General features: G+C 39.7%; 1 protein-coding gene across 1 annotated transcript in view; it reads right to left on the bottom strand.

Annotated features, from left to right (window-relative positions):
• FANCM (FA complementation group M) overlaps positions 1-25513 on the bottom strand; it is a 75715-nt gene that overhangs the window by 12515 nt on the left and 37687 nt on the right. Inside the window, 5 exon segments of the mRNA XM_037396172.1 lie at positions 562-2320; positions 16932-17090; positions 17730-17887; positions 22914-22986; positions 22989-23147. Of these exon segments, the coding sequence (XP_037252069.1) occupies positions 562-2320; positions 16932-17090; positions 17730-17887; positions 22914-22986; positions 22989-23147 (2308 nt within the window).

Here is a 25513-nt window from a genome sequence, read left to right as displayed (position 1 = left end):
TTAAGAAAGGGATTTAAAGGCAGCTCTAGCTCACACAATTGTGTCTCACACGGCTGCACTGTTAGAACTTGTGAAGAGGTACAAGAGGTTTAAATCCAAGTACTTCCTCCAGTACACACGCACTCACTTCAGCCTCAACTGGCTAAGCTTGTATGCCAGGTTAAGATCCAGGAAAGTCTCCTCATTGACCCAGCTTCTAGTATTACAATCATTATTCCCTTTTCCTTTCATCCTTCCCACCTAAGTCATAAAACCAAATTGAGGATCCAAAAGATACTGGATTCTATTTATTTAAACAAGAAGGTATGAACTAACTGCACCACTGAAATCCCTACCTTTAGCAGGAGTCACAGGTGAACTATGAAGGTTGGTCTCTTCCAGGTTTTCAGTTCTTCCTAAAGGGCAATCAAGTGCCTCAACAGCTGAACTTGCAAAGTTCTGCCTGCGTGGGCTTTTATTTACTATATCTGTAAGAGGCACCTCTAGAATTTCCTCCCTGGCACTAAGAGAAGACAGCCATAGGAATTCTTCTGATAGCTTCAATATTCATAACCTTTTTACCTGTTGGAGTAGAAAGTGCAGAAGCCAAAGCTTCAGGTGATCTGCTTCCCGTTCTGCCTCCTGACTCCAGGAAAGGTACTGCAGCGGTACCACCCTCCGTCCCTTCCCTATCACTCATGCTCCCACTCCGGCACGGCAATAGTGTGGAAAAGTCTCTTTTCTCAGGAGTTCTGCAATCCCGCTTCGGCGATGTTTCAAGTCTGGAGCCACCATTCAATAATTCTTTTCCATCTTGAGTGGATTTCACATCTGCATGACTCCCCGAGGCACTCTTTAATTTTATGATATTATTAGTATTTGTATTTTCTTCAAAGATTTTGTTATCACACTCTTCGATGGAAAATCCCAGATCAAAGGTAACAGAAAACAGTTCTTGAGAATAGTCGTAAAGACTCTCATTATCCAGAAACAGCTCGCTCACGCTAGTATCACCTGGCATTTCCGTGGCTGTGGTTTTACTGCTTTTTGGCTGCTCCTTGCAGGTTTTGTCAGCACCCACACAGCACACCTCTGAAGGAAACCAGTCGCAGCCTTGCTCTGCAACTGGCCTAACGACACTCTCACCTGAATCTGGCCCGACCACGTGCTTATTGCTCATAGAAAACCTTCCATTATTTGTGCCATAAACGTGTTCATCTTCAAATAAACGCATACTCTTCTGTTCCTCAATAATCACATTGTTCCTGTTAATTTCAAGATCTTCTTTATTTTTTTGAACAAAATACTCATTTGAAGGGTTATTTGTCAGAGTGTGATTTATTGTTGGAGTTTTCTTTTGAATTTCAGTGAATTCTTCATTGTCAAACAGACTATCAAAGCTGTCGTTCCAGTGAAGTTCCTCTTTGGCTTTAACAGCAGCAGTCTTAGGAGTTGATACAGTTTTTGAAAAACATGTACTTACAGAATCACACAATTCACTGGTGACTTTCAGTTCAGGATTTTCAAAGAGCAGCAGTGAACGATCAACTTCTGGGGACACAGGAAAGACTCTGTCCTGCAGTCTCTCTGAATAACTGCCAGAAGTACCTTTTTGAGGAGGACATACTGTTTCTTCATTTCTCATCGTGTTTTCAAAATCACTATTCAAAGAGGGAGGAGATTGGGATAAAAGCCTTCTCACATGGGAAAATTTTTCTTTCAACCATGAAGGCCCCTCAGATGCTGTCACAAGCGCAAAGGAATCCATGTATGATTCAGGAAGATAAAATAAGTCAGAGAACACTGGCGATTTCTCAGCTGTGAAGCTACTATAACCCGAAGCTGCATGGTTTGTCCCCAGTGAGCTACAAGCCTTATCCACAGTTTTGTATTCCTTTATTGCTGCACTTTCATGAATTACAGTATTTTCACTGTTGTCACATAGGTCAATAAATGCATTTAAGTCAAACGTCACCTCTAGTTCCTTATCCTTTGGACTGCCCTGGTCAGTATTTTCAGGCAGAGCAAGCCTTCTTGCTGAGTAAGAAGCTGAAGTATTAGTATCCGTAGGCAACACAGGCACTTCCAAATTTAATCCAGAAGTTCTCTTCAGAGTCTTTGCTTTTGTTACTTTAAACGTGGTAAAAAAGTCACTCCCATCATCATTTGTATCAGGTAGAAAGGGTTTTACCTTTGATCTGTGTGCCATATCTTTTCTAGATGAGCATGCTTTCTGATCAAATGTGGAGTTGGTCGTCAAAACATGACTTTTATTCCTTTGAACATTAACGTCTTCGAGATGTAAGTGAGGCCGAATCTCCAGTTCATAGCTGCAATCTCCCTGCTGACAAACACAGTGTAATATTTACTATAAATACATACAAGCTTACAGGGACCTGTCCTAAGGATATTTAAAAGAAGTTAAAAAGGTCTTCACACTCTGAAAGGTTATTAGAAAGTGGGAGTGCGGTGTGGGGTGCGGTAGGGTGAAGCGTTTTGCATTTAAGGTCACAACTTTCATTTGCTAGCAGTAACAGCAAATCCGTGCTTGGGTAGTCAAAGCTGAACGTTTTAGGAAGACCACAAGATACCGTGCATGAATAAAGATGGCATTTAGCTGAGCACCACTGCACAGCATTCTGCACTGAGCATCCGTGTCATGCAGTTAAGATGCAGTTCTCAGAACCTTAACAGCAAGCAAGATCACTTTGCTAATAAAATGTGCAAGGCACTTTGTCCTCAGACAGGCTAATGTTTACAGGCTGTAGTTCTGGGAGGACTAGCAAGTTGAGACAGGTGCTGTGAGCAGAAGAAACCCTTACTCAGGCACAGGTGAGCCTGGAGCTCTCTGTTCTCTTTGTACTATTGTTTGTAATTTGGCTATTGCCATTGACGGCTCATTAAGATCTTCTCACTTACATACTCCCAACTTATTTCCCCCTCCCAGATGCTTATTAATCTTCTGTTCAAAATGGCACTGACCTAGGCAATGAACTCTTTTAAAAATACACTTGAAAAAAGCACAATAGACTTTGACATCACTCCCAGTTAGGTACCCATACAAGGTATGTACCTGGACTGAAAAGCTATTTATTTATTGCTCTTCTCACTCTCCCTTTTAAATTAAGATTTCAAAATTAAGGCATGCAATCTCCAAAAGGAACAGTAAGACTGAAATGAGGCTCTGAAAGCAATGGTTTGAAACACGCCTTCACAGCTCAAACCCGTTTCACTATTAAAAATAAAAACGGGGATGTAAAATCTAAACAGAAGGTACAATTATTTTGTGGCAGTTCAGTAAGATGAATCTCTAGACTCATTAATCCCTGAAATTAAAGAGGACACATTTATAGAACAGTGGGTGATAAAACTGACTTTTACAATAAGAGGTTATCTGCTTCCTATACGAGTAACATTCTCCAAAAATCCTACCATATATAAGTAGGAAAAAATTAAGGTCTTCATAATCATAGCCTCCTGAACCCTCCTCACTGCCCCGTGAGAACATTATTTGAGCAGTTCTACCTCAGCTTGTGCTGATATTCACTATTCAAACATCATCATCTGTATCTTCCAGTAGCATCCCAACCTTCTCTAGCTCTTCACAAACTAGACCCTTCACTCCCTATCATATGTACCCCAGCAATGTGCAGACTCTTCTCCCATGGGCATAACCCCTGGTCTTCGTTCACAGAGAATATGACTTCTCGTTTCTTCAACACTTGGTCTCTGTGTAATTGAGCTGCTAAGAAAGCTTCCAAAGCTCTTCTAACCAACGACAGTGTGACATCAAGATCTTGATAGAACCAGGACCCCTGGGACAACTCTCCGAAAGAGATTGTGAAGAAATTAAATTAGTCAAAGTTTCCACAGATGGTACATCTGGGGTTGTTGTTAAACAACCTTTTACTGCTACAGTCCTTAGGGGACCGAGAGGAGTCAATCGTGAAAAACAAGGTTTGAAAAATACTCTGGAAAGTCATTCCACCCCATCACACAAGGCAGAAATTACCATGCCTAAAAATTACTGCTGCCTGGCTTGTCTTAATGTATTCCTGAAAACAGGATTCAAAGCTGTCTTCTGAGCATCTGAAGACTGATTGCATCCTAACACAGCTGTGGATCCTTCCTGGTTACAATACATAAAGCATACTATTGAGTACCAACAGTATTTTTTCACTCTCAATGATAATAATGATAACAAATATTTAGATTTTATCACTAACTTCATTCACACGCTACAGAAAGGATGATAATCAGAATAAATAAGGAAGAATCTGTGTACAGGCTATTTTGGCGTCAGGGGCACAGCTGGTTGCAAACCCTGTTTACAGCAACGACACTGGCATCTCAGCGACAACGTATGCAATTCCTGCCGGGTCAGCAGAGCAGGGAGAGGAAGGTCAGCTGCTGGAGAACCGTCTCTTAAGGGCTAGGAAACACTGTCACTACAGAAGATGTTACTCAGCTGCTACACACTTGGTGCCTATGCTTAGGCTATCCATTTATGAACATAGCCAAAGTAACTCAAAGTTAGAATGGTTTAAAAGGAGATCTCCAAGGAGATCCTCAGACTATACCAGCCGGCTTCTAAGAAGGCCTAATACCTAAATGGTGATGAGAACATTTACTATAAGAGAGTTAAAGGAATGTTTTGATACGTGTGCGTTCTAAATAATTAGTTTCCCTCAAGCTCTGTCAAAACACAGAATCAAGATATGGAAGTCCCTGTATGAAATCAAAGAAGAGCAACAAGCAACAACCAACGCAACCTGGTCCAATTAATTTCACAAATGTCATCTGAGGAGAATACACATTTGGTTGACAAGATAACAGGGTTGATAATTGTATGTTCGATTTACGTAAGTAACGACTGGATGTTGCTAATGTTTAAATTAAAGTATCCAAGCATTAGAAGAGCACAAAGTGTATTAAATGGATTTAAGATTGATTAGCTGCCAAACCACTAAACTTTTTTGAAACAGAAGCAGGTGATGCTCTTGCCTGCCCAGTACACGTCAAAGAGGTGCAGCGCACATCATTCTTGGCTCTACAGTCTTCTGTGGGTTTAGGTAACCCAAAGTAAAGCAACCTAAAACTAATCAGACCTGAAGGAAACGACAAGGGGTGTGAGCGGGTAAAAGGATAATTCAAATCACAACTGGATCAGAGGCAGAGCTGGTAAGAGCAAATAATTTATGTTTTCATATGGCCCAACATGAAGCTGAATGTTTAAGATGGTAAGAGGAGACAGAACTATACCATGTAACCCAAAGGACCTACAGAAACTCAAGAATGAAGTTACTAAATTGGTAATGGTGGTGTGTAATCTCTTGCCTGTGTACTTCAGGAACTAGGAGGTGGCAAATTGATGCCATTTTGTAATGGTCAGGGAGGAAACGAATAGGTTGCTAACTTTATCTCCATAATGAATAATTGGTAGAAGCTGTAACGAATAATATTATGTTACTGGAGGAGTGTTCTTCAGAAGGGTCAATATTGCTTTTGAAAACAAACAAAAAAAACACAAAATAATCAGACTTTACCAAACCATTAGATTTTTTTTAAGAGGTCAACAAGCAAAATAAATCGAGATGCTGTTATGTATACCATCTTCCCACCTTTATGAAAGGCTTTTAAAAGTCCCTGACAAAATCTTTAAAGAAACTTAAACAGAGAGAGCACAACAGAAATTTCTTGCGTGAATAAATAACTGGGGACAATACAGAAAACAGGAGGAGTGAGGAGTTGTTACACTTAAGGACTTCATTAGGCCACTGCATATATCCATGATGATGTTTTAACGTGGAGGGGAGGCAAGGAAGAGTCCAGCAGAACTGCTGTGTACCAGGACAACAGTCCGGAAGACAAATTTAGCATCTAGGACAAACTTTAGTAACCTAATTTCAGGCTTACATGAAGTTATATAACTGTTCTAGTTCAACTCAGTCATTCAAAATACTTTCTCCCAAACAAAATACTTTCTCCCAGTGAGTCTAGTTAATACTGATGGAGTGAAAGGACAGAATTATAATTATCACATTCTAGCTGGAATGTGTACAGCCTGTAGAATCTTAAATTACCTGATCAGTCTTTCTGTAACCCAGTAAGCTCCAGTGCGTACCAGCTACTCGGTAAATAGGTCATGCAGGAGCAGAAAACCAGGCATCTCTCTTATGATATTAAATCAGTGACCTTGCTTAGAATTACTGATTTGGTTTAAAAAACCGATAGCCTTTCAGATACAGAAAACAGAAAGGAAAAAGTAAGCTTAAGATACTAAAATGTTAATTTTTAATATATAAATATACATATAAATACACACATACATGCTGTTTTCTAGCATTTAAATTTAAGGCATCTACTATCAAAATCAGAATTAACCTCTCTCTCCTCATAAGCTGCTTTGGATGTATGTTTTCTAACGAGATTCAGATGCTTGCCAAAACCCTGGCGATTTCACTATTTATAAATGAAAAGACAAGTCTGTAAACAGACAAAATATAGATTTTAGCAATCAACTTCTTCAATCAAAAGCTTGATTGAAACAGAGGTAAAAGCAGCACGAACAACTGGTGTTTAAGTCTTTCCTGACACAAACCAGAACCTATTTTCTGAACAGTTTTTGGGTTAGATCTCAGGAAGAAAAGCTTTTGGATTTTCAGCTTTCATACTGAGTGTTAAATCCCATGGAGTCAAACACAGTTAATCACATGGGTATATTTTCCAGTTAACTTATGCTTTAGCATGAATATTAACAAAAATTACAACAGTAAGGCTGGTGGTTTTCCTACAGTATTTTGCATGAGTAGGTAAAGCAGATATCAAAGCAGCATATTCCAATCTATTCCAATGACAAGTAGTTACAATTTTTCCCTTGTAGGTGATCAGCTGGTCCCTTAATACTCAAGGGAAAACCCTTGTGTTTGCCCTCACACATGACCCTCAACATGCAGAGACAGCCTTTCATGTATTCTGGACAACAGAATGCTGTGCCTCAAATGCTCTCAGCCATGACCATTCTTACCCACTCCCCACAAACACCTTTTTTTGTTTACAAATATCTCCTAGGCTGTGATTATTGCTTTTAATTTATCAGATATGTCCCAGTTAAACCATGACACATACACTCACTGAGGAAGCTAAACTGCACTTCAATTACCATGGAAGGCTTCTGGAGGATAGAGAAATGACAGCGTGCAGTCCCCCTCCAGCTCCTCTTATTCCTACAAGGAGAGCTTCTGCCTTTCAGGAATCCTGCTCACCTGCTTGGCAAGCTGGGCTGCAGGCATTAAAATACTAAGGTTTAACATAAAAGTATGTACTACATAGTGTTTATTAGTGCCTAGGAACAAGACTGAAACCCAAGAATGCAAGAGGACAAACACCACAGCTGCCAGACAAAGGCTGCTTTAACCAGTCTGTTGTATTTGACCAAGAACTGGGAAAAATATTGGAATAAAGACATTATAGAATGCTCCTTCCCCAAAACATGTCCATCTGCCCGCCTAGGCCACTTACTATGAGCTTACACTGGCTAAAAGTTACATCTACACCAATGACCTTAAGGGCAGTGGATGAATTTCACTATATACGAGATATGGGTATACGACATATTTTAACTATCATGAAGTTTTTTCTGCTTTATTTTATATTCCTTTCCTACAGATTTCTGAAATTCTAAGCCTTTTTTGGAGTAACAGTGATCATTAAACTAACGTTTACACAGAAGTTTCCAAAAAAAATCACTTTTTTTGGGTGATGCAGGTTTCTCCTACACTCAACTTTGAACTTACTGGTATGGAATTTAATTCGCCCACTTTTTAGATCTTGATTCTTTATGATCATCTTTTACTTTTATTACTAAAAATAATTTTTTACTGCTGTAAAAATGATCACTTTTTTGAATGATTTACAAATAGGTTAAACAATTTTGATGCTTACATGATTTCATGGCTAACCACCCTGCATTTGAGCACAGGCCCCTATTTATACCTTTCAGGGATGGGTTAGTGAACAGAATAATCAATCTCTCCTAGTCCATGATGGTTTCCAGAAGATACTCTAGGAGAAGGAACACCTTCAAAAACCTTTTTTTGAAATTCAAATATATTATATTAGATGACCCTTAAAAAATATTTAGTTGATTCGTGAAAGAAGCCTAAGGGACATAAAACCCACAATTTCCTTCTACAAAAGCTGTGGTATTTTAATTCCTAACAGTATCACTTTATTGATGTAGTTATTAATTCTATCGCTTTTCTGCTTTCAGGCAGCTTGCCTGGAAGGAATCACTAACTCTCTCACACAGCCACTAACAACTTTCTTCAAAACCCAAGTCAGTGTCCAACACCTCCTACTCCTGCGACACCCGGGCTGATCTAAACAGCTGGGAATTCTTGAAGAGCTACCATCTCCTCCTGCTTAGTAGCAATTGGCTACTATTCATTTGTCTGCTTGTACTTATTTTGCTGATACTCTAATTTGAGAGAGCATCTGCCTACACAGCAAACACAGCTACACAATAAAAACACTCAAAAGATCCCTAAAAAAGAGAGATTTCTTAGCAAAATACAGGGTCTGTATGCTAGCAATTTGGGGAACAGGTATCATTAAAGAGGCTATAGGGGCAAGAGTGAATGTTCAAGACCATCTGAAAATAAGTTAATCTCTGGTTTAGTAACTGCTTATTTTATAAAACTTCCTGGACAGAAGTGATAGCTAGTTAGGATTAGAGGTGTCTGACCTGGTGACTGCAGATGTTCTGTTTCCTGACACTACAGACAGGTGAAGCTGACATTTACTATTTGACTTCCTTAGCCTAGGATGGGATGGCCCTGTGCTAAACGCTGTAAAAATATACAGAGGGAGGGGGGAACCCAGCACGCTACAGGGAGATATACAGCAATGACCTAGACACTGATACATAATTTCCATGAAAATATGGATAGCAAGACATTCCTGAATCTCAGTGACCACAAAAAGTTCCTAGGCTTACTGCATTTCCATGCCAATACTAAAAATACCAGCAACAACAGGTATATCCAAGCAGATAGCAGGACTGCTGCGTCTAAAAGTAGTTTTTCAACTACAGTAGCAGTTCAGTGTTTCTAAATTAATGTGATTACGTTGCACTGAGGTTTGTCACCAGTGCATTATTTTAATATTAAAACCAATTTAAAAATATTATCCCCTCTCAAAACTGAAATATTATCTTCCAAGGTATTTGGTGTGTAGTAGCTCCTGTAGGAGTTCCAGGACTATACGAATGGATGGCCAGTTTACACTTGGCACGCTTACTGTGAAAGTTTTGCCAAATCAGTCTTCTGTAAAAAGTTAAGGAACAGCCAACCCCTTATTCACATATATAAATATTGTGACAGTTTTTGAAAAACAGCATATAACCCTTTTAAATCCAGAAACCTAAATGCAAAATTACTGTACACAGGCACACCCCGCTAAACAAATAAAATAACAATGGAACAAAACCAACAGAAGTCAACAGTGGCCAGAACTGGTATGTACTCTACTACTCTACTGACAGCAGGGAGGGGGTTCAGGAGTGCATACATTACAATAAAAACCTACAAAGGGCAAGCAGCTCTATACAGTGGTGTTAAATATACCATACCACAGAATGCACATGAAGTTTCCCTTCTCTGTAGATTTAAGTTGGCAGCTCTATATTACTTGGTATTTTATTTGATTTCCATAAGATGTAATATTATAGCACATTTTCCAAAAGACTGAGACCATTTAACTTGGGTGGAAAGAATATTTCTGGTTGGTATGCCTGAACCCATGGCATAAAGGCTATGGGAGTCTTTCATGCAGCACTATAAAGCAACACTGAGTCACCCCTCAACACAGTAGATAAGTTATCTCAAATTAACACAGCTAAGCCCTTCCAGGTGCCACGCAGTCTGCTCAATCCCCTTGTACCTTGCACATGGCTGACACCCCAAAATCCTTTGCCTAATCGCTCTTACTTCTCTGTTCTCACTGTGAGCACAAAGCCCCACAGGATCATTAAAAACAGAAAGCACCTGCAATTAGAGGTCTGAACAATCTAAACCAGGTCTCAATTAGCGTTCAGGCTCAAATAATTTGGCAACAAGATCAGAAGAATCAATATGGCACAAAGAAACTATTTTAATTGGAGAGCTGACATTTTTAGGTTCGCAGGGTCTCCCTGGCAGCCTTACTGTCTACGAACAAAACAAACATCCTTCCACCTTCCTGCTAGGAAGTGTGTTCCTGTTGGGTTTTTCTGGAATAAAGAACAAGCTGGGCCATGCCTGCACAGCTCTCTTTTGAGAATCCCAAAACAGATTATTTGCTTTGATTATCTGTTCTCTGTTGGTTAAGCCAGATTCAGTGTCCCGCAGACCAAGCCAGCAGTTCCACAAGATGCATCAGTCTGCCTCTCATAAACGCTGTAACTGAACGTCATTTGTTGTCTTAATTTGGTGCTGGTTGGGGAAGAAGTCTTGCCACATCTCAGATCAGGATTTTAACCAGACATACTGCTGGCAATGAAGGTCTAAAAACCAAACAAACATTGCATCGTCCTTATTTGAACCACTTTTAACTTTGCGTTCAGTGTCTCCTGGAAAGTCACAGCTGGCTGGAAACACTGTGTTTTCCCCCAAAACATGTCTGATGTAAAGCTTCATAATCATGCAAAGCCTTTTCCAGTTCTTTGGAATTTTAGGATAACCTAGATACATTTTTCCTGCCATCAGGCATTTCATCCAATGAATCCTTCAAGGCAACCTAAGACCGATGATAAATGACAGATGATAAATGACAGATGATTTTAGTGGCAGTTCTTCCAGGTTCACCTTCTAAACCCTGTTTCCCAAGGTGTGTGGTATCAGAGATTACTTGAGTGAAACAGAGAGAGAAAAACCTTCTACTGGGAGTCTTTGGGGTTTCTTTTGTCTTTCTCAGGAGGATAATTACTTCACACTTTGAAGTGGGAAACAGACACCCATAGTCTTCCTCCCACATTTGATAGTATGACTTTTAAAACCTCCCAGGAAAAAAAAAATGCACTTGGCACTTCAATATTTCCTGTTACTTATCCTCAGAAACTTGAACAAATACCATTTCAATAAAAAATAATACTTTACCCTGACCTTGTTTCCAAACAGTACAGTTTAATTTTCAAAAATGCTTAAAAGCTATTGAATTATTTTGCATAAGGACAACTTGATTTGTTACCATGTTACACAAAAAAAATCCCTGCTCGAAGCTAGTAGAAAATCCAATCCCATCTGCCCAGTTCTCGTTGCTGTAGTAATAAAGCCACACAGGCATTAAAGGCTTTTCTGCAGTGGATGTGCCCATCGCAGGGTTCGTATTTAGGATTTTACTTCTTTACTTTTGATTGTGCCAACTTCTTCTCCAAGTTTTTAAGAGCAAGTAAATACAACAGAATTTTTTTCCAAACATTTTCACTTCATCTATTTAAAAGTATCTAAAGCTTTTAATTGAGTTTTTTTAATCTATTATGCAAAACCACAACTGCATAGGAGGTTTCTTGGAACCACTGCATGAACACAAGGAAAGGAAAGCTACACCCCAGTGAATTCCTGAGCTTTCTTCTGCAATAGAAAACACACCTCAAGAACACACAAACACCTCCTGAGCTGGCTCGTATTATTACTAATCTCTGAATGAGATTCTTCCCAAGAAATAATCAGTTTCATCAGAAACCTCCAGATCATTTGGTTATTCATAGTAAAATAATGATTTGCCTGGTTTTCTATTTTATCCCTCAATAAGAAAATAATCAATAGAACTGCGGTTTGAAGTTCAGTATCTTAGTTATTTAAGGAAATAGCTTTGACTTGTATTTGTCTTAAATCCCTCTGCTATTAAGAACTGTAAATTAACGTCAAACAGATTAGCAGTGGTATATTTGGCAACAGAATATTTATAGTAGGAACTTGGTGTGCACAGTGCACACATGCAAAAACCTTTGAATCACTGCTAAAAAAAAAAAATATTGTTTCCATAGAAGACTAACATTTTAGGCATAACAGGCTTGATTGGAGTAATATCCCTTTATACCATCCTACTGTTTAATAGTAACACTTCCTGCAATTTCAAAACACATCAAAACACCACAGTAAAGCAAAGCTTCTGAAAGTTTAAACTTGCTATAGAAATGATCTTCATCACGAATGCCTAGGTCAAAGTAGTCCGTAAAACACCGAGCTTGAATTAAGACCATCTGGATCTCTGTGCTGTCTATGGAGTACACGTCATGCGCCGGGGGATCCGTTAATCCAGCCACAGCAGAAGCACATGAAGCTAATGCAGGAGACAGCAGCCGTCTTGTCCCTGAACCGCCTGCGCCTCGGGCAGGCACAATGCATCCGTGGGGTCTCCTGGTGAAACGGAGCAGGATACTAAACAGGCCTGAAGTCAAATCTGGTAGAAAAGCACGATTTTAAACCTCAAGGTTTTCCCAATCCTATGCTGAACTGCTCACAAAACTACAGTGGTGAAAAAGGCTCGGGGCCAGCACTGTACAGCCCTGCACCCGCAAACACACTTCAGCCAGTCAGTGAGTTTTGCCCGCACAGCTGCTCCCATACCTGACAGCTCAGTCGGGAATACAGCCAGGACACACCCACCTATACAAACACACCTTAGCAGGCGTGCAGAAACCCAAAACACTGCCTACAAATCTCTCAAGTTCCTTTAATTTTGCTCTACTTTTCCATTTTTTCATTAATATTTTCTTCTAAGAACAAGCAATCAACCAAAATAAATAAATAAATAAGCAAGTAAATAAATAGATAGTTGGTGTAGTAGTTAGTGTCAAAGCAAACCATCCATGCCTCCTCGTACATCTGGCTATGGGCGATGTGGCATAACCACTTTTTGGCAAAGCTTTCTTAATTTTTAAAAGATCCTGATGTGAACAATTTTATATACGATAGTGTTGGGAATACTGTATCGTAAGGAAAATCTAAATGTATGAAATTAGAATGCTACATTAATTTTAAGTTTAAAGCACAAACTTCAAATCAAACTAGTAAGAAAACATTCAAGCTCTCAAGAGAATATCCCAACAAACATACAGAACGCATAGGGATGAAGAATTCCAGACTACCTGTTACAAACACGTAGCCAGCTTTGTGGGCAAGAGAAGCGCAGTGATGTTGTTTCCCTCGGCTTTAGCACGGCTTCTGACATAATCTCCTGGCTAAACTGGCGGGATATGGTTTGAATAAATGGACAATAAAGGTGGGTGGAAAACTGGCTGGACCACCATGATTAAAGAGTTTTGAGGATTGGTATGAAGCCCAGCCAGCGGCTAGCTGCTAGGGGTGTTTCTCAGAGGTTTTTCACGTTTAACATTTTTATTACTGACCTTGACTACAGTACAGAGCGGACCTGTGGTAAGTTTGCAGATGATACCAGGTGAGGGGAAGCAGGTGACATGCTTGAGGGCAGGGCTGCTGTCCAGAGGGTCCTCAACAGGAACAGAAACCTCAGGACAGAAAAATGAGACAGCAGTGTGCCCTTGTGGCAACAACGACGATAGCACCCCGGCTCCATTAGCAGGACAGCTGCCAGCAGGGCAAGGGAAGCGATTATTCTCCTCTGTGCATCACCCGTGAGACCACACCTGGAAGGCTTAGGCTAGATTTGGGGCCCCAGTACAGAAGTATCTCCGACTGGATTAAATCCAACAGAGGCAGCCAGAACTGTCACAGGGCTGGAGCACGAGGATGCACAAGGAAGACAAAGGAACTCTGTTCAGTCTTAAGAAGAGAGGATTTTATTACAGTCTTATCTAGTGTAAAAGCAGAAGGAAGAGGGAGCCAGGCTGCCTGGAGGTATACTGAGGCCAGAGTTAATGGGCGCAACACGAAACATGGGAAATCTCAATTAGATATTAGAAACTTTTTTGCCATGAGGGTGATCAAATGCCAAACTAGGGGCCCAGAGAAGCTGTGGGATTCCCACCTTGGAGATCCTGAAGGCTTGACCTGCTGAAGCCCCAGCCACCTGATCTACACAGGCCTGGATTGCGCCAGAGAGCTCCATGTCCAAACTGCTCTGTGGTAACAGTGACAGCCCTCAAAGCAGCATTTGCTAACAGAAATGGTTTATAACACAGATATTTAAAAAAATAAATTATACTGAATAGTTCATTGGCTTGATTTACTATATAATTATACCCATTTTTCTTTCTGATTCACCAGAACTGAAGTTGTAGGCAGACTGAATTAGGATGAGATTGGTAGTTACAGGAAACCAAAACCACCTTCTGCACACTCACACCTGCTCTGGCGTTAGCAGCATGGAAGATTGCTCTCTTCCAAATCGCAGGGCAAGAAGTTTTTGCTGGTGTTATCTGCCTGATGAGTGGGGACTGCCGCAGTGCAGTGACTGCTCCAAGGCAACGCCACTGCAAAAATCACGCACATCACCCACTTCCCTTCCCGTTGGGGAATTTCAGTGGGAACACATCACGTCTTGGAAAGGCTATTGGTGCCTTTCAGAGAAGTCAAGGATGACTAAAGAATGTACTAATCAAACTCACATATAAGAAACCACTGTCAGTGCTGACAAAATAGATTAAGACATGTTGCGTCCTTGGCTTTTAGTGAAATGATTCTGGTGAAGCTTTGATGTCCTTGAACCTTGACAAGTTGGGTTAGATATAAGCACGGAAGTTTAAAAACCGGGTGTCAGTGCCAATTACAGCTTCTGCCTTGTCAACCTTGTCAGACACTGTTACTGCTCGTGCTTTGGTTTTCCCTAGAAGAATTCAACAGGGTGGAGTGATATGTCATGTTGTAACCTCTCGTATTCAATGGAGTCAACAGAAGGTGTTTTCAGCATGCCAGTGACATTCAGTTATGATCTCTCCTCTAACCGATAAGAAAGATCGATGTCTCCGCTATGACCAGTTAAGACAGATCAGAGAAAGCTGTCTGGAAGTCAATCCAGATAATGCATGAAACTTTGAGCTGGGAGGCAGGTGAATGACATAACAGGCAGTCCCAGCCTTTTGACTGCGAGAACATTACCTACAGTGCATCGTGATTCAGCTGACATTCGGCTGCTAAATTAGAAACAGTGAAAACCAACTCTTTAGCATTTGCTATCAATTAATAGCTGTATCCCTTCTTTTCTGATGCAGCTCTTCCAGCATTTTCCAAGACTGCAGACTCTGCAGCACTGCCATGTGGTGTATGCAGGACTGCTCTGAAGTACTTGGGGAGAGGGCTTGCGTGATGGCATGCAGCAGCAGGATTTCTGAGCAGAGCACAGAGAACACATCACCACACACCCTGCCTATGCTGGACGGCCATCATCAGAGTTAAGCAGAATGTAAAGCGATGACCACAGTGTAAAAAGCCACAGTTTTGGGCCCCGCCTGTTGAAGGGACATCCTCTCTGTTCACTACACAGTGGAGAGCAGAAGTAGGTGAGCTGGGCTGTCTCATTCCTGCGAGGGACAGCCGGCAGACCTAGCGCTGTAAGTTCTGTAAAAGCTTGCTTGTGAAAGCAAGCATTTGATACTCTGCTTCGCTTATAATTTCTGGCACTTACTTTGGCAGAGTTTGGGGGAGAAGACTGAAGACTCGGTGACAAATAAATTTGCTCGGGACATTATATTAAGGGTGCCAGGTGGTGATTTAGCATCTACAACTTTGAAGGCACTTGGGAGCCTGAACAGACTTCAGGTATCAACACGCTTTCACGAAAGGAACTTAAGCTGCAAATACTTCAAGTGCCTGATTAGATCTTGGGGAGGGAAGTCCTCAATTAGAAACACAATTTTAATTTTTTTAACCATTTCTTTGCCTCCTGACTTCCTTCAACTCTCTATACCTGAGGTCTCCCCAAAGTCCTTTCTCTCTGGCAATATGTTCTTGACCCTAGCTTGGGAACACAGGCTCTCAAAGGAGTCAAGAATGCCATTGTTCTGTGATGAAGTAGAGAAGCTTATCTTAGCTCTGAAAGTCTATTTACAACTTTCCATTAATACACTTCCCTAGCAAGGAGCCCAACTACAATGTCTCTATTCTCTTCCTTGATTAGTCCAGTTATTCTGGAAACTCTGGCAGCTTAGCAACAGATTCTGATGACCTAGAAAATTTCAACACACTAAAAAGCAGTATGTGTGGAACACGGAAGAGCTAAACTGGAGGGAAAAATAGCATGGTGAACAACTGCAGTCTTCACGTAGTGTCAGTGCATCCACCTCTACACACACTTCCTTGTATGCACCCTTCATTATAGAGGCGTATCTGCTATCTATAACTGTTAGTACACAAAATTCTCATCTCCCAAATGGTTTTCGTCCATGTTTCTTTGTCCGCCCTCCTCTTATCCTTTAATTCTTAGGAGCAATTAGGTTATTAAAGCTTTCACAGAAAACAAACCAAAAAGCCTCAAAACACAATGACCTTAAAACATGCAATATATTCCTGCATCATTTTTATGGAATGCATTTGACGTACATATATGATATAAAATTATTTCCTATTGCTATTACACTCTGGAATAATTCTAATATCACTTTTGGTGACTTGCTCCTTGACATATATAGTTCTTGTATTTAATGTCCTTTTATAAAAAACCTGATACTTGGATGCATTAAAAAAAAAGAATGATTTATGGGTGGGTTTGAGTTTGTTTGTTTGTTTTTTCCTGTGTAGGGAAACACTAACTGTTTTTAAACAACTTCTGTGGAAAAGATTAAGAATTAGAGAATATCAGTGCCAGGCATTTTGAAACAAAATTACATACACATTATTCATTCCACAATGCTTAACTTAGTTCCACACAAACACTTCCCCACTTTTTGTTTCAGCTGACCAGACAGAACTAGAGCACTCACTATTTTTAAAATATTCTAACTGTGCATTAAATACTTGTGCATGTTTGCACCCAGACGAACATAAACACCTTACCTGTTCATATCTCATCAGTTCTATCATTTCCATAACACTGATAAAATGGTAACAGCGATCGGAGTGATCAACCACAAATGTAGGAAAAGGATGATTCTGCCAAATTCTCCATTCAGACAAGGAAAGTTTGTGAGTTTCCTCCTCTTCATGCTCCTGCAGCTTGAAATTAAGATTGACAAGGAAGTTTTAATCAAGAAATTGTTTAGCAAAACTAATGTCCACTTCTCTGTCAGGGACAATAAATACTCCATATGCAGAGAACTACCTAAACATCACCACAAAGGTTTAAGTCTTGTCTAAACCAAAAAAATTCCACAATTTGTGTTGTCACACCTTTTCATGGAAGACAGGTTATTTTAAGTGGTAAACTGACAGAAAAACACCATATTTTTTCTGATTCAGAAAAGAGATTGTAAAACTTGGTTTTCATTTCAATAACACTTTTGCAGTTACAAAAGCAAGGGAATGAAAAAGCACAGATACAATACCATCATGATGAATATAGCATCCTGCATTAAATCCTTAGAAACAGGATACTTAATGGATATTGATAATATCCAGATAATAGAACTTAACAGATACTGAGAGGCTCTTTAATGCATTTTTAATTTGGAGACCTAACATCGAAGACCATTTTCAAATATCTAATTCCTAAATTCTTAACCTCAAAAGCCTACATATAATTCTGAAAACTGCATCTTTAATATAGATGTCTTTCAAATTTGTAGTTAACTTTGTTACTTAAGGTATCCTTTAGGCCTCATGTCAAAGGAAACATCATATTTAAGTTAAACTCACTGGTATTTCTTCCATGTTTTCTAAGGTTTCAAACCGAGTTTGAGGCAATATCGGTTCCTTTACTCCATCACTTTCCTTAATCCTGTAAAGTCTGTCCCATGTTTCAAATTCCTCAGGTGACAGAGACCAGTTCTCATGACCGTGTATTTGCTTTTGGCCTACCAGGAGGAAAACAGTATCAGGAAAACATTAACTACTTTAAGAAAAAGGATACACAGAATAAAAAGAACTTTGTATGATACCAGTCAAAAGAAAAAATACCTTCTCTGTGCCACAAGCAAAACAGATATAGAGAATATGATGTCAGAAACAAGTATCAAAATTGTTGCATATGTTATAATTATGGATAAAACTATTTATTAAAATTATCTATTGATTGTTTTGAGGGAAGGCATCATATAAACAAAGATATAGATTGACAGAGAGATATAAGTAAATTAAAGGGCTATATGTCCCGAAGACAGTATAGCAAACAGGGAAAGCATATGGCTTGAATTTCTAAATATGCGTCTCTGAGACCCTGGGGAACAAACTGTAAATAAGTAAAAGGTTGCCCCCCCCCATCTTTTTTTTTTTTTTTTTTTTTTTAAGTTACTCTCTAAATACTGGAAAGCAACATTAATTCGTTATAACAAAAATACTTGTTACTCATTTTTTTATTTGATCTCCCCTACTAAGGGCATGCACATGAATAAGAAGACAGAACCAGAAGTACTGTAAAAATTCTCCAGGAGCACAGAAAGGAAAAAAGAGGCTAATGAGTTTTACTTAAGACTCATAACCGTAAGTGGAAAGGTATAGGGCACCTGTGAGCACCAATGCTAGATAAAAACAAAACAAGTGCTCATATGGCAGCTTACTGAAGACAAGGTGCTGATGCAGCTTGGCTCTGGGTGAGCACGCTGCAGTGACCGAGAGAAACGGAGTCAGTTTCGGTAGGCTGGCAGCAAGCCGCGATAACTCTGCTATCCCCAAAAATGCCAAACCCCTCAAAACAGCCATCGGTGCTAACAGCAAAGGAATGTCCCAAGAATCGCTGTTGAGCGTGTTAAGAATGTCATAGCTTTCAGCCCAGATGTATGAAGCTTAGAGAAAAATAATTAAGTTGATGGTCACTCTGCAGACAGGATTTGGGATGAATCTGCAGCGATCGTCCTATAAAAGGAAGCAGCCCATACCACTCAGTCCTCTCAAGTTACAACTGCCAGAGACTGTCACCACAGGATGGTGTGACATATGTGTTAGAGACTCAAAAAACTGATCCCTGAGAGTTCTAGGTTCGAGGCCTCTTCAGAAAAGGTCTTTCACAGCTGTAAAAAACTAACCAACACTGAAGTTTAAGGCCATCATTAAAAAACTCAGAAGATCAAAATTGCTACTAAAATATTTTTGATTCAATCCAGAAGAAAGCTGCTGGTGCAAAAGAAGCTTCCAAGTCTCCAGAGGTTCTGCTGGTTTTGCCCTACCGATGCAGAACAGTGCTTCCTTTGCTGGAACTGCGAATGGGTGGGGGGAGTGGGCAGGGAACAACGACAGGTAAAGCAAGGAGCACGATACTTCTGCTGAGGTCACTTTTACCCCGTAAATTTGATATTCATGCTCCCATACACAGCACAAATGGCTTGTCTGGGGCAGACATGACTACAGAAAAGGTTGCAATTGGTATTTTAGGGAAGCCATGTCAGTGACCGAAAAAAAATAATAATTCCAAAATAGGCGTAGCTGAAGTTAGTTAAAAACTCCCACCCACCTCATTAGGAAAGTTTCGTGTAGCTCAAGCAGTGAAAGGTGCAACCCAAGAAAGACAAAGCTAAAACGTTCTCAAAAAAAAAATTAATAATAAAACACATATATATATATACACACAAGGAAGCAGGCAAGCGACTGAATTTTCAGATGTAAAAGGCCAGATGCCTGAATCGGATAAAGATATTTCTCTACTGAGAAAAGCAGGACAAGACAAAGCTGGTACAAGGCACATATAAAGTGTTTTATTCTTAACACAGCACACAAAGCAGGGTGTCTTCCTCCTACATGGATGTTGTCAAGACAAGAAATCTGAATTTAAGGAACAGAAGTGCATAAACACATCCTCGGTTAACTGTTTTGGTGGTTTTTTTTTCAAAGAAAATAAACATCGAAAACAGCAATTTTCTGCAGTATTTCCGTAGTTTTCTGACAATCATTTCAGAAGGTGATGTGCATTACTATGCATGTTTAATTCAGATAGATCAACTCAGAAAAATATATCAGCCATCCAAAGGCCTGGACAGAACTATATTAAAAGACATGGGCAACTGGAAAGGCATAGCTCCACCCCCCCAAGGTCTAAAAGAGTAAGGAAGGCATTGGCATATTTTAGAAAGAGACAATAAAAGAAGTGTACTTCGTTAAGATAAAAACAGCAATTAAAAAACCCGATGAAATTATAAAATTGATCAAAAAAACCACAGCTATAGACAACTTATAAATTGATGCAATCTGAAAAAAATGAGAGTTCATCTAGACAAATGCAATGAAAAAAAAGAAAAACAAAAGAAATAACTGATGGCTTAAAAATCACATTCAGCTACCAGGAACAACAGGGTATGCAGAGAGTGCATTTTAAGGCACCTCAGCTATTTTTTATCATGCTCATTGTGGTTTCATACCTCTCACAGAGCAGGAAGATTGGCAAAGAACTTGCATAGATAACGTTAGACACGATTATCCAGACCTTTCAGCACTTCCATCTTTTCAATTACTTTGTGGGACAGTTATTCTCATTAAAAGTAAAAAAAAAAGATGATCATAAAAAAACCCATGAGTTGTCTCCAAAGATATATGTTCAGAGATTTTTCCTCAAATGAGTCTAAGCCATGTTAAGCACAAAGCTATTATTTTTAAAATACTTTTGATATCACTGCACTTAATAGGCTATTTAATTTTCACGAGCACTGTAAAAAAACACAATTAAAAAAACCAACCAAACAAAAAACAAAACAGAGAGAGAAAAGAATCTCAAACTGTAAGAAACAGTATAAGAGGACTGATAAGTAATTGGATTTTTGATCTCGTTGCTACATTGTTGAGGAAAAGCTCATATAACTGAAGAACACGCTTGGTTAGTGATGGGACAAGACAAGAATAACGTGTCCTTCTGGTACTGAAAAACATAAAGTTTATGAAACAGGTTGTGAAATGGAAAGATAATGTAAAATTAATAGAAATTGAATAAAATGAAGTACAGGAAATATATAATTTTTAGTAGAAAAGGAGAATGCTTGAAATTACTATGATACTTCTGGCCTTGATACTTCACTTTCTGTGAACATGTATTCTTCCATGGACAAACCTGAAGAACAACTGAACCTCAAGAACAAATGAAAAGTAAGAAAGCACAAATAAGAACATACACAGCTTATTCATTACTATTAGCTTTTTTCAATTTTACAATGTGGAAAGGGCACTGAAATAAGGAGAGGAGAAAATGAAAAAAACAAGACCTTTCTTCCTCTTCTTTCTGAGTTTTATCTCAAAAATCATTATCATTAAAATCAGAAACAGCCACTTGCTTCATACAGTAATGAAGGGGACTTCAACACAAACTGGTGTTCAATAATTTGCGCTCCTGTAACACTTGTTTGCAAGACAGGCACTCAATCATGTTCACCCTCAGCGACTGGCAGACCTCCGTGCACACTGTGTACTTCAATTGTGGCAGCTGCTAGGCTATTTCACACAAAAGGAACCTGGTAATTACAGCCTTTGAAGTGGCTGAAAGACAGCAGGAAATAATGTTCCACATATTATCTTCTTTATGCACTTACTGCCTCTCATTTCTCTTTCCTAAGAGTAACTTAGAAACTTTCTAAAACGATTATTTTAGTTCTATGGTTTGCTCTGCTTATTTTCTTGCACGTTGTGTCTGTTTATTCCATCCTCGGTTTTCCTCGCTGGCTGCCACCCGGGCTGTGCACAAACCCCAGAGAAGCGTGCCTTACAGAAGGCTCCGGAGGCATAACGGGCACCGTCACCAGGAGCACCATCACAACTGTGCTACAGCTGTGTCTGCAGCATGTGCAAACTTAAAAGTTTGGGCTGAGGATGGCATGTACAGACTGATTTCTTGATAATAATTCCTCTCCGTTACGTCCCTACCCTGCAAAACAGGAGATAGCATGAACTGTTTTGGAAGCCAAAGAGGAAGTTGAATTTTCTTCTGCAATATTTTGTAGCTTGCTTCCTCTTTCTAAGTTCAGCCTTTTGTTTGCCCTGTATGGTGTTTGGAAAGAGATCAGATACAGATTTTTGTAACAATTTCTGTGATCAGAAGCATTTAAAACACACTAATTCTAAAGTCTAAATACTCAGAGATTGAAATACGAAGTTTCCCAAGAGTTTTTATGTGAATATGAAATATGAAGTTTTTAAGAGTTGGTTTTTTTTCTTTCAAGAAGTTGCTATTGGTCTTTACAGAAAGCACTTAACCAAAGAGATCGAGCACAATGATTTCCAAGTATTTACAAAACTTAGCTCTTTCTTCTTATCTTATGATTTTGTACGGTTTGCTGAGCATTTCATTGCCATGTAACTGCATCAACTAAAGAGCCATATCTCTTTTTAGATTAATTTTCTTCCAATATAAATAGCCTACCCTTGATTCCTCCTTTTGCTCCCCTCAAAATCCTTCAGTTTTCAAGCATTTCTGTTTTATTATCATTTACAAAGGTACTTTTCTTTGATTAAAAAATCCACTATTAAGTCTAACTGTTAAAGCTCAAAACCAGATTTGGCTCGGAATTATCACTAAATATTTCAGTGGCAGTTATGCCGCCTGACATAGGTCTATCAGAAGCCTTTAAGAAGACGTCTTAACATTTGCCTCTTCTGTTTGTAGCTGGAGTTTCTGACCTTCAGGCACTGACTCCATGAGAAGCTCTATGGAAAAAGACAAAATGAATGTCTGATTTGAAGTAGAGATATTTAAGGACAAGACCGTGATTTGAGGATGTTAAAGGAAAAGGATGAGGAATCAGAGCAACAGTCAGCACAGGATCATAGTCAAAAGGCTACAGCTGACAGAAATTATGCTTTTCCTAGAGACCCAAAACTCATGTGAGCATGCCGGTTTGATGTGCTGTAATATAACAACATGAGATAGCAGCTTACGCAGTGCTTAGAAAAGCACCATAATCCTCTTACCGGTGACATAGGAAAAGAGAGCAGATTTATGCTGGAGGGAACTAGGTCTTCCCCTTTGGAAAGCTTTCCTGAATTGCTTGGTTCATATTTTTCAGCAGTAATAAACATTTTATGCAACTTTGGATTTACGCCTTCTGGAATCATGCGTGGGCTATGCTGGTAGAAATGAAGCATTTTGTTTCCTGAAATAGCTTTGTGGATGCTCCTTTTGTTAGACTGGCTTTGATTGTAAGTCTGTAAAAGAAAAGATAAATCATATGTTGTTGGATTGTTTTTTCACATGATTTGTTCAAAAGTAAAAGAAATCTGAGTGTCTGTCAGGTTTCTCATTATTTTATGTTCCATCATCAAAATGTTTTTTGGAGGTTTTTTTCTGCAAACACAATTAAAACGAAATATGATGCAAGGCCCCGAGAGCCAACCATATTGCGTCTTCCCTCAATATCGCCAGGCAGGTCAACATAATTGCTTGTTCAAGTTCTTGAACTAGTGCCACTGTACAGCTTTTTAGTGTTTGTAAATAGATCAGAAGGCGGCACAGCACCTGACAGAGAAAGAAACACAGTCCTTGCCTGTGGGAATTTACAGTCCGTAAGATACAGGCATGATGTCAATTAGATTACATCAGAAACGAAAAAAGGAGGTCAAGCCAAAAAAAGGCATAAGGTTATTTGTTAATGTCATACATGCTCCAAGTTCTTTTAATTACACTTCATTTTTATTGTGCAACAGAGAAACCAGGACAAAGATGGAGAAACTAAGGAAAGAAACTGGGGGCAAAGAAACAAATATTTCTTGTCCTAATATTCTTCTCTGAGTCTCTCTGACAGGTCACCAATGGAGACAGCACACCCAGTCAGACTACGAGCTCTGAGTGTGATGTTATAGCAGCTACACTCTTCTGAGAGGTGATCTTTGGAAGCCAGGGTTAGAGGACACAGACAGAAGAATATGCTCTCTGAATAAAACGGGAAGAGGTTAACAGCTAGCTCTAATAAACTGTCCCTCAGGCATTCCAACATATATCTTTCTAATCCTAGAACAGGCAGAAAACTCTTTTTATGGGAAAAAAACCATGTATTACCAAACTCATTGCTTAAAAGAACTGTTACTTTGCTGTTACTAAGAAAGGATGTTTCCTTTTCCCTTGTTTCACAGAGCTTGGCCTGATAGGAGCCTGAGAGGCTATGAGCTCCCTGGTGCTTCTTTTTTTTTTTTACTGGTTTAAACCTGCAGCTAACAGCTCCCTCCCAGGCTGATGCACATGCAGCTAAGCTGTCACAAGACATTAAAAATCCCAAAACACAGCACATCATGGAATACAGCCGAATTAGAAAGGTAGACGATCCGTCAGCCGAACGCTCAGGGAAGCCGGGGCATTAGCAGGGTGTAGCCCGTGACGTGCAGCGCACCGCTGAGAGCGAGTGTGCATCCACGTGGGACAGCTGCACCAGGCAGGGAAACGTGGGGAGGCAAGTACTGGAACAGAGTAATAAACACTTCTGTAAAGAAGATTCTTGTCGAAAGGCAAACTTCCAGACCTGCATTTACTAATTTTTCCCGATAAAATGTCTTTAAAAGCTTTATAATTGACTTGAAGTGGTTTGTTTTAAAACAGATTCCCACAAGTTAATACCAGACCATTAATTACTCGGCTGCAAGTTATGTGATGGGGAAGAATCCCCACATTAACAGACCTGGAAGGAGACTCAATCAAAAACAGAAAAAAAACAAACGAAAAATTCCAAACAAAAGAACAACAACAAAAAAACCCCCAAGCAAAATCAAACAAAACCAATATTGTTCGGCAATTGAATTTACTTCATGATCTCAAAAAAACAAAACAAAAAAAAATATTATCCTACCTGGGAGAAGGTTCTGCTTCAAAGATTCCTGAGAAAATCTGAAGATTCCAGTAATCTAACTACTTTAGTTGACACTCAAGGAATTTAAGGGACCATTTTAATATTCCATTACAGAGCAGAGCTTCCAGTAGTAACCAGACTTCATATGCAGCAGGAGAAAATATCTACTTACAAATACCATTCACTTTAATAATTTTTAACTGCCATCCCTTCAAAGAGGCTTTTTTCCTCAGGCAGGACTCTTTGTACCTCCATTTAGAACTAAATGCCTGCTACGTGCAAATTAAACCATAGGCACAACACCGACTGGAATAAATGCAATAATAGGAAGACTCTGACATTCTGGGTTTCAAATTAGCTTACACAGATCTCAGACGTCTCTGTCGTGAATTCTGAACCAACTCAGAACCAACCTCACAAGTAACCCAAACCAGCGAAGAATAAAATCAATTTCAGCCAGTGACGTGCACCCTAAAAATGCCCTGCATTCAAACAGGGGGTACACAATGAAAACGTAAAGATGCAGGTTCACATTATTCTGCCCCCATGCTCACCTAGGAGATGCCAACAGGGACTGCCTTGCCTCCTGCTCCTCCTCCCTCACCCGGGCTGTGCCAGCCTCCTTGGCGCAGGCCCGACAACGGCGTGCCCACGGGATGAAGCCGGGCGGCGTGCCAGCTCGGCTGAAACTCCATCCCCCTGCTCACAACTCACGGCTTAGATTGCCACTGGTAC

The sequence above is a fragment of the Falco rusticolus genome, chromosome 7, assembly GCF_015220075.1.
Source record: "Falco rusticolus isolate bFalRus1 chromosome 7, bFalRus1.pri, whole genome shotgun sequence".
In the NCBI taxonomy this organism is placed as follows: Eukaryota; Metazoa; Chordata; class Aves; order Falconiformes; family Falconidae; genus Falco; species Falco rusticolus.
The sequence above is the reverse complement of the archived record's forward strand: the minus strand, read 5'-3'. Positions and strand labels throughout refer to the sequence as shown.